Genomic DNA, 10,248 nt, shown 5'->3' on the forward strand with positions numbered 1-10,248 from the left:
ATATTTTTAATTATTAAAGATTTTACTAAAACTTTAATAATTATATAATTAATTAAAATAGCTTAATTATCTATTTCTTTATAAGTATAGGTACTTAATAGTAACGTAATATATTACTATAGTTTTAATCCTTTTATATTATAGGGCTATTTCTAACTCTTTGATTAGCTGACCGGCCCTATGGCTTAAAGCAATTACCCTGTGTCCCGACTTGTAGCCGGCTAATATATATACTAACAGCTTAAATAGGCAGCAGCAGAAAAACAATACACGCCCGGTACTCATACTTATTGCCCCCTGCTGTACTACTACTATTGTTAGCAGTGAGGAAACTGCTCTTGTTTCGTATGATGCCTACGACAGGTATGGGAAGGAGACTAGGCAGATGAAGACTAGTAAATGGATCTTCTAGTTAATTATACCGAATTCTCAGTTATTTTATACTTCGAGTAGAGGTCGAAGGAGAAGAGTATATAGTATAGAATTGGTGCCAACTGAGCGGAACAACTCATAACTTATACATCTCGTTATCCCTTTCTATCTCACGCTGGCAGGCTGGCAGGTCCACGACTTCGAAACTGCAACGCCGGACCTTTCTTGTATGCCGTTACATGGTCATATAACTGGAATTCGTCCAGTCTATGGCGTCCGTCGCCAGCTTCCACAGAACCTTGTCCAATACATCCTTCACGACCTGACGAACGACGAATGTCAAACTTGATGAGCATGGTAACAACAGTTAACATCAGTTCAGCCATAGCAAAGCCTTTCCCAATACAACTCCTGGGGCCGATAGAGAAGGGATTATACGCTGAGCGACCCAGTCTCGCCTTCTCCATGGCCACTTCATCATTTGGCAGCCAGCGGTCAGGTTTGAAGTCGAAGGGGTCGGTAAAATACGCATCGTTGTGATGGATGGCGTAGATGCATACGCCGATGTCACATCCTGACGGGATGACATGCCCATCCACAATCTGTCCGCCATCTAGAACCTGACGCCATAGCGCCGATCCAGCTGGTGGTGACATGCGTAGACTTTCTTCGATGCATGCGCGCGTGAAAATGCAGGCGTTCAACCTTGACCCAATCTTGACATCTTTGCTTGTGGCAAACGCACTTCGAACTTCGGCGGCAGCCCGCTGGTAAAAGCCTGGGTAGTGGGTCAGGTAGAAGAAAGTGGCTGAGATGGCAGTTGAAGAAGTGTCTGTGCCCGCAACAACCAAGGTTGTACTCTCAGCCATCACCTCGTTCTTGGTGAAGCCTTCATTTGTTTCCTTGTCCTTGGCGGTGAGAAGATGGCTAATGATGTCGTTTCGTTTCAGTGGACTTGTCGTCATGCGATCGAGAACCAGTCGTGATATAAACTCAATGAACTTGTTACGACATTGAATGGACTTGGGGAACAGATGTCGGTCTAGTCGCCAAATAGAGGCTTCCGGTGCCTGTATTAATACCCCAGTTCGAATATTTGAGCCTTCAATACTGTCGACAACATAGCGGTTCTCGTCATCCCCCAGTAGATTATACTGTTGTCCAAATACAATGTCCGCCATGATGTCAAATGTGAGATAGCTGGCTATCGAGGCGAGTCAGCTCAGCATTTTCTCTCAATATCAACTATAGCTGTCACCACAAGACTCGGTCCGAACTTACACCAGCGAGATAGATCATGGCTCCGAGACCACTGAGTGCTTGCGTCCGAGTGGCCGGGGCTGATCTGGTTGCACAGCTTCTCAACATGCTGTTTAATGGTGTCCTCAAAACCACGGGTGGATGAATCGGAAAGTCCCTGGCTGATGAGTCGACGGCGCCGCCCATGGGTCTTCTTGTCAACTGCTGTGAGGACATTGGGTGCGCGATGTTTCATGGCTAGATATGCTGAGGACTTCTGAACATTGGCGCTTAGATCGTAGATGTCTACTTTCCAGTCATTCTTTGTCGCCTCAATTGCGTACGTACGTATCCTAGCTCGTCGCGAATTACCAGCCTAGAATACAGCCTGCCTTACCTTTGAGCCCAGAGGCTGTATTGACGAGAAGTCGGTTGGGAGCGTAACGAACGAAGGAGCCTGGCGTCGCGTCGATGAATCAGATTTCACGAATTCGCTACTTGAACATGATCATTATTACCATATTTGTTGTGGCATCTTAACATGTCAATATGTAACGAGCCTCTCCAGGCATGATAGCCAGAATATGTGTTTGATATCTTAGCAAGAATTGGACCGGGATATTTTGCCAGTGGGTGAAACCACAAGCGATGCGCCACTACCACGACGGCCTTGCAAAATTCGTCAGTTTTGTGCAACCTTGTGTGAACGTGAATTGAAGTTTGTGACTTGCATAGAATAACATTGCAGCGGCTGTGGTGGTAAACATCACAAAAGTAGCTGAAGCTGCCGCCTTCAAGGCGTCAAAATTGTCCGGTTTATTCATAAGGAAGCGGTAAAAATAATGATATGACAATAGAGAGGTGATAAATTTGATTTGTGCGACTCTGTTAGATGCAATTCGCGTCAAGTCCTTTTCTTGCAGTCACTGGTCGAATAGATAGATATATATAGGGTAGGGGGTAGTGAGATTCAGCGAAGCCAGGTACGGAACAAGAACTGCTGTGGTAACCCAACCACAAAAAGAAGAAGAAATAACGTAGGCAAGTAAGACTGGTGGTTATCAATCAATTGGCTAGCTGGAACCGGAAAGGGCTAGCAAGGGCGCAAAAGATGGACCCTACCAGGCATGGAGAGTCGTGGCACCAAGATGTGGCACCATGGCCTGTCTGTATCTGACTATCTGTGGAGCAAAGCATCATCATGAGACTCTGGAGGCAGAGACGAGAGATAGACTAGATGGGGTGGAGCCACCAAAGACATACATACCAAACGCTGTGCTGATGTACGGGGGTCATTGTACCCACATTTAGGCTGGCTACACGGCTGGCTATGAAATTGTACAGGCCATCGTTACATGGTGAATATGTTTGACCGTCCCGCGCACCCAAACAGGTCTTGTCTTGCATCGCTCTACGTTATGCCGTATTTGTTCACGCCACTAATCTTGACAGAGAGTGAACCAAGCAACCTATTCGATCGTCAAGTGTGAGGAAAATGGAAGCACAAGTTGAGCAGGAGTTATCTCATTTGCTAGTAACAGAATTGCTATCGTGAGATGCCCACAGAACGGCAGAGTAAGTTTCAATGCTGATTGCCCTTGATAGATACCAGTTCGCAAAGCCAGTTAGATGGTAAGTTCCTTTCAATGCAATGAGGTGTGAGTCGCGTAAAAAAAGTAACCATTAGGCACTAGGACTGAAACCCAAGACGTTCTTCTTGCAGATAAGGAAATCAGCCGTATGGTGGAAATTGGCCCCTCCGACACTCTGGTAGCCATGGCCAAGAAGACAATCTCTTCAAAATACCGTGAGCACGATGCTGCCCTGCCGCAGCCACGCGTGCTGCAATCCTATGAGACAGACGCCAGTGAGATACACTATGAAGCCATAGAAACTTTTGCGCAACAATCCGAGCTTCCAACGGCGGTAGACGCTGTGAAGAAGCTTGAACCCAAGGTGTCTACCGTCAGCAACTCGATGCCAAAACATGGAGAGCCGGTGCCAGTAACAGCGGCTACTAAGGTAGATGACGAGGTCATCACAGCCAGAGACGTGGTGGTAGGACTGGTTGCGCAGAAGCTCCGGAAGGGATTCGGCACTATTGATTGCTCGAAATCTATTAAGAATCTTGTTGGTGGTATGTCCCTACAGATCGGCTAACGGTCTGCTGATATCTCGCTGCACTCTTTCTCTAACACAAAGTCCCAGGCCGATCAACATTGGAGAATGAGATTATCGGTGATTTATCTTCCATCTTCAGCTCACTGCCAGACAGAGCAGAGGAGATGGATATTTTAGAGCTATCACGTACTCTGTCCACGGGAGCCTCAATGGCTAAACTCATGGCTGCTTGCGCAGAGCTCACTGCCGGCATCTTTTCGCAAAAGATGCCTGGCGGGTTCACAGTAGCAGACGCGAGATGGCATCTGGAGGAGCATTGGGGGTTGGGAATTGGACGACAAGATGCCGTGTTGTTGAGAACTGCAACAGAGGTCTTGCCCTCGCGCCTGAAAAGCAACAAGGAGGCGACGATATTTCTGGATACCATAACGAAGGCCTACGGCACCGAGGCTGGTTTGATTCTGCAGCCGATATCTGACGTACCAACATCAGTGGCTGCGCCAAGTCTGAATGCGAAGCTTGTAAATGAGCAACATGGCGCTGGACCTTGCCCTGTCCCCACTGTCAATCCTGTTTCCCTCGACAATATCGCCTCATCGCATAGAGACGCAATCACGAAAGCTCAAAGATCACTCAACGATGTCAGAGCAGAGAAGGATGCGTTACAGTATCAAGTAGATGTTCTCACTGCAGAACTAGGGAATGAGTTCATTGATGGAATCACGCCAGTATGGTCTCCACGCAAGATTCGTAAATATGAATCGTGCTGGAACTGGGCTCTTCAGGACTTATTACTATTGGTTCATGGTATCCTATGCGGTGAGAAGCACTTGGACGATCAAACGACGCGCGATACCTGTGACATGATTGTTCGTCGTTCTAACCAGCGCTTACTCGATGTGATGCGCTATCTGAAAAGCAGCGAGGCATTGCGTGCAGATGAGCTGCTCGTGTCGATGGTCAAGGAAGTACTTTCCATGCTGATTGAGGATGGCCAGGATTGGATATCTCACTTTCAGACATCGCGCTTCTTCAGCAAAGGCTCACAATCCCTGGCGACTCCGATGTCGATGCATGGGCAGACGATCCCAGACCCGAATCAATGCGGAATAAACAACAAGGTCGGTATAGAAGTAAAAGTCAAAACACAATCGAGACGCATCTGGAAGCAAAATAATTCCATGACTGAACTGTATCAGTCAAGCCTCGTCAGCGTACACCAACACGGGCTGTTGCTCAAAGGAAAGACAGTCCTCCTAACCGGCGCGGGCCCCTCGTCCATAGGTCGCGGCCTGCTTCACCAATTGCTCCTTGCGGGTGCTCGTGTGCTCGTGACAACAAGTCATTTCTCGCCGGCGACATGCCGTGAACTTCAGGCTCTGTACATGCAATGGGGATCGTCTGGTTCACAGCTAGTCATTGTCCCGTTCAACCAGGGCAGCAAAGGGGACTGTGAAGCTCTCGTCAAGTATGTATTTGATGCACAAGGCGGACTAGGATGGGATCTTGATTACGTTATCCCATTTGCCGCCGTATCTGAAGAAGGTCAAGTTGATGAGCTGGGATCCAAATCCGAGTTTGCCCACCGCATCATGCTTACAAACGTGTTGCGGCTTCTGGGAGCCATCAAGCAACAGAAACAAGACGGTCCATCGAACACGAGTCCCGTCAAAGTGTTACTTCCGCTGAGCCCGAACCACGGTGTCTTCGGCAATGACGGACTATACGCAGAGTCTAAGGTTGGACTGGAGATGCTTCTCAATAAATGGTACTCAGAGGAATGGTCACCATACCTTGCCATTTGCGGTGCCGTGATAGGATGGGTGCGTGGCACGGGTCTTATGGCTGGAAATGATGTCGTGGCCGCTGACGTTGAAGCGATGACTGGGATACAGACCTTCTCTCAAGCAGAGATTGCCCAATATCTCGCAGCACTCTTGGCCGAACCGTTTGCTTTTCAGGTTGAGATGCAGCCAGTTTATATTGATCTTTCGGGTGGCATGAACGATACTGCAGGCTTACATTCAGTACTGTCTGGTATCCGCCGTAATCTGAGGCAGGACTCTCTTATTCCTCCTGCTCAGCAACGGCGACAAGACTACCACCATGACAACCAATCCGGTATGCAAAAAGATCCTTCATCCGTCTCACCATTAGCAAATTTGAAGCTCGGATTTCCTAAACTACCCGACTACCATGAAGAGATCAGCCCCCTCCATACGCTCCGCGGTATGGTAGACCCTGATCGTGTTGTAGTCATTACTGGTATGTCCGAGGTTGGCCCCTGGGGCAACGCCCGCACCAGATGGGAGATGGAAGCCTGTGGAGAGTTCTCGCTGGAAGGATGCATCGAGATGGCATGGATTATGGGGTTTATCACACATTATAACGGCAGACTCAATGACGACGCAGGCGGCGAGCACTATATAGGTTGGGTGGATGCTAAAAGTAAAGCACCAGTTGCTGACGCTGAGGTCAAAGCTCTCTATGAGAGGCAAATCCTCGAGCATTCCGGGATACGCCTAATTGAGCCAGAGTTGGATGAAGGTTATGATCCGAGCAGAAAACAGCTCTTGCACGAGATTGTCTTGACCAGTGATCTGGCTCCGTTTGCAGCGCAACCAGAACTCGCCAAGCAATTCATGAATGAGCACGGCGACAAGGTTGACGTCTTGCCCGAAGCCAGCGTCGGTGCGGATTGGACTGTCAGACTGCGCCGTGGGGCTACGATCCTCGTTCCAAAGGCACTTCGATTTGACCGAGTCACAGCGGGACAGATTCCCCAGGGCTGGGATGCACGCAGATATGGTGTACCGGACTGGGCTGTTGAGCAGATCGGAAGAGAGACCATTTTTGCACTGGTGTCCACAGCGGAGGCGCTTATCTCGTCTGGTATCGTAGACCCATACGAGCTGTATCAGTACATGCACGTTTCTGAAGTGGGCAACTGTGTTGGATCTGCCCTAGGTGGCCAGCAGGCTCTCAAGAAGATCTTCCGGCACAGGTACCATGGCAAACAAGTCCAGAGCGACATCTTGCAGGAAGTCTTTATCAACACCGCGGCTGCATGGATCAACATGCTACTCCTATCGAGTTCCGGCCCCATCAGGACTCCAGTCGGGGCATGCGCGACTGCGGTAGAATCGCTGGAACTAGGCTACGAGCTCATCACTAGCGGCAGGGCGAAAGTGGTTGTCGTGTAAGTACCAGCGCCGTTTCCATCTTATTGCCAATATAACACCGTACTAACTACTGCGATCACAGAGGTGGTCATGATGACATGACGGACGAGGTGGCATATGAGTTCGCCAAAATGCGGGCTACTGCGAGTACGGATGAGGAATTTGGACGAGGGCGTATGCCCAGCGAGATGTCTCGCCCTATGACATCAACACGAAACGGCTTCGTTGAAGCCCAGGGCAGCGGCGTTCAGATCCTCGCTAATGCTAGGACTGCTCTCGACATGGGTCTCCCTATACATGGGATCGTCTCTTGGGTGGGCACAGCAAGCGACAAAACGAACCGAAGTGTGCCCTCCCCTGGCAAAGGCATTCTGACCAATGCACGCGAGACTAGTCAAGGTATATCCAAGAACCCATTGTTGGACTTGAGGTTCCGCCGAGATCAGATATTAGAACAACAACGCCAAATCCAAGCAGATCTACAGCATAACTTAAAGTCTCTAGAGAAACAACCTACGCCACCAGATGATGCAGCAAATGGTCAATTCGAGCGAAAGAAGCTCTACTTTTACCATAAAGCCCTTAGGCGTAGTAAACAAATACTCAGAGATCTAGGTCACGAGTTTTGGGTTTCTGAACCAGATGTCTCACCGATCCGGGGTGCGCTATCAGCTTGGGGCCTCACTATTGACGATCTGGACTTTGTTTCGCTACACGGCACGTCCACCACTCTGAACGACAAGAACGAGACCAGTGTGATTCAGAAGCAGCTATCTCACCTTGGTCGTTCTATGGGTAACCCGGTCTACAGCATCACTCAGAAGTTTCTCACTGGCCATTCAAAGGGCGCGGCTGGCGCGTGGATGCTCAATGGCGCGTTACAGGCTCTGGATACCGGATTGATTCCTGGCAATCGTAACGCAGATGACATAGCCCCAGAGCTCGAGACTAACGATTTTCTTTTCTTCCCTCACCATAGTATCCAGACCAACGGCCTCCGAGCTTGCTCCATTACATCTTTCGGGTTCGGGCAGAAAGGCGCGCAGGCAATCATCGTCCACCCGCGATACCTGTATGCCACACTTGCAGATGCCGAGGAATTCCACGACTATAAGAGAAAATTACTGATCAGGCAAAGACGAGCTACTAGATTCTTTCAGAAGGGACTAGCTACTCAGTCGTTATTTGTGACTAAGGAAAAGCCTCCGTATACCGAGGAGCAGGAATCTCACGTCTTACTCAACCCAAACGCGAGGATGGAGGGACAGTGTTACAATGTATGATAGATACAGAACATACTATATTAGTAAAAGACTTGCGCAAGCCTGCTGTCAACAACCATTACTTAAAACGGACCCAGCATCGCACGGTTAGTGAACTGATGTGAGGGTATAATTATTGCCAACTAAGAACCTGTAACCTATCATCAGAACCATTTTGGCCTAGGGCTACGCGAAAGATAGGCATCACAGTAGAGCCTTCTTTTATTTACTTTGGTAATGTTATGCGTCAAGCCCATGGAGTCCTCATATTGTTTGCTACATGTAATACCGGAGAACCACATGACTTGTTTGGATTGATCCTGAACTATTTCGGCCAGCTCCATCCGAGATTAGTGACAAGCATGCCTGGCCCCCGACCCTGAACCAGAGAGCATCAAAATATCAGTGAAAACGGCCTTCTTCCCATCAGTCCTGAAGTAATTGCTCGTATCCTCCACTTTATGGTGAATATCGACCTCAACTGGCTGCTCCAGAGCAGGCTCTCCCACTTGGTGACACCATCCAAACAGATCGGCAGCCTTGCAACGCATGATATCGTCCAAGGCGACCGACAACACCCGAGCAAAGGGCCCCTGATTGCTGGCTGGATCTAGGTACCGGAACCTTTCTTGGGTTTCTTCGTTGGTGATGGATCGAATGGAGACCACCGAAGCTGCAGTGCCAACGGCAATTACCTCGGAGAATTCTGAGAGCTCGGTGTATTTGATCTAGGTTTCGTCAGATTCCTGTGGGAAAATACCACTTCGTAACCAAATAGTTTCAACTGCTTATATAGTGGGTGAAAGGGTATGCATCTTACTGGTCTCTTCTCGATAGTCCAACCGTAGTGCTTGGCAAGTTGCAAACAGCAATCGCTGGTTATGCTTCTAATGATACAAGGACTGTCAGGTGCCACGACCTTTACGCTCCCATCGTTAGACACCTTGATGCCGAGAAAGCCACTGGTTGAAAACTCATCGATTTCTGTTCGGGTTTTGCTATCCAGATGCAGCGTCATGCCGAACCCATCTGCCTTTGCCTTCTCGCTCCATTTGATAACGGGAGCATAATTGCCACCGACCTTTGCGTGTCCCTGGCCTCGTGGCGCGGCTCGGTCGAAGTTCAGAAGAACCAAGGCATCCTGGGCCAGGGTGCCATGATATGCGGATACAGGCTTGACGAAGACGCAGAATGTGAATTCTGAGGGAGGCATCAGCCCTATCATCTCAGACGACCCAAACGCAAATGGCCGGATGTACAGCATGGCTCTCGAGGTATTTGGAGGGATGTACGAAGAGTTGGAAGTCACAGCTAGTTCAACACACGATAAGAAAAGACACTCGGGTATATCAGGAATGCTGACAACGGAGGTTGAATGTGACATTCTTTTGGCGTGTTGACCAGGGCGGAAGATGGAGACCCTGCCAGTCGCAGTTCGAAATGCTGTTCCTGTCAGATTACCTTACTAGATCTATAACATCATATGCGAGGGCTTACCTTTAAGCCCTTCATAGCATTGTTGTCCTGGTTTGTGGAAGCAATTTTGTTAGTGTTGCTATCGTAAAACAGCTAATGCAGCGCTCGTCTAACATAGAACAGAGGGCAAACCTACCATACTGTAGTCCGGGTGCTAACCCGTGAACTCGTAAGTACGGATCGCTGGTGAATATGGGGTCACTCCATTCACCAGTAGACGCTTTGTAAGTGGACTCAACATGGCCCAAACCTAGAAGGGATAAAAGTCTCGATTAGTAACTACGCTGTTTTGAGGAAATACAGACCGCAGGTAGGTAGACTTACACTGGGAGCTATCGATAGTAATGTTTTCCCAATCTGTTTATCAAAACTATTACCCGTTGCTCTTTTTCTCTAACACGTCTTTTTGGAACACCTACCCAAAGACTTTACTGGTGGTAATATTTGTACCATACTGGTAGAGGGTTGCTTTAGTAAAATAATGATTTTGATAAAACTTGAAAGGAACGTTACTGATCACCATGTACTATCTGGGGAAGCTTTATAGATGCATAAACGCGACACTTGGGCAGCTAGAGGTTTTGTGTCGTGGATCT

The 10,248-nt window shown here is 48.7% G+C and overlaps 3 protein-coding genes across 3 annotated transcripts; 1 reads left to right on the top strand and 2 right to left on the bottom strand.

Moving 5' to 3' along the window:
• Nucleotides 1-542: 542 nt before the first annotated feature.
• Nucleotides 543-1,867, bottom strand: FSUBG_13998 (cytochrome P450 monooxygenase; the record flags this gene model as incomplete). The annotated part of the gene is made up of 2 exons (XM_036678946.1): nt 543-1,576; nt 1,654-1,867. 2 exons carry the CDS (start codon nt 1,865-1,867, stop codon nt 543-545), a joined length of 1,248 nt encoding a protein of 415 aa, XP_036530538.1.
• Nucleotides 1,868-3,387: 1,520 nt separating this feature from the next.
• Nucleotides 3,388-8,197, top strand: FSUBG_13999 (3-oxoacyl-synthase; the record flags this gene model as incomplete). Its single annotated transcript, XM_036678947.1, has 3 exons — nt 3,388-3,748; nt 3,820-6,931; nt 6,997-8,197. The coding sequence occupies 3 exons, from the start codon at nt 3,388-3,390 to the stop codon at nt 8,195-8,197; spliced, it is 4,674 nt and encodes a 1,557-aa protein (XP_036530539.1).
• A 329-nt stretch (nt 8,198-8,526) lies between these two features.
• On the bottom strand, nt 8,527-9,440 carry FSUBG_14000 (branched-chain amino acid aminotransferase; the record flags this gene model as incomplete). Its single annotated transcript, XM_036678951.1, has 2 exons — nt 8,527-8,904; nt 8,997-9,440. The coding sequence occupies 2 exons, from the start codon at nt 9,438-9,440 to the stop codon at nt 8,527-8,529; spliced, it is 822 nt and encodes a 273-aa protein (XP_036530540.1).
• Between the last annotated feature and the right edge of the window lie 808 nt (nt 9,441-10,248).

The sequence above is a fragment of the Fusarium subglutinans genome, assembly GCF_013396075.1.
Source record: "Fusarium subglutinans strain NRRL 66333 chromosome Unknown NRRL66333_c0000460, whole genome shotgun sequence".
Taxonomy (NCBI): domain Eukaryota; kingdom Fungi; phylum Ascomycota; class Sordariomycetes; order Hypocreales; family Nectriaceae; genus Fusarium; species Fusarium subglutinans.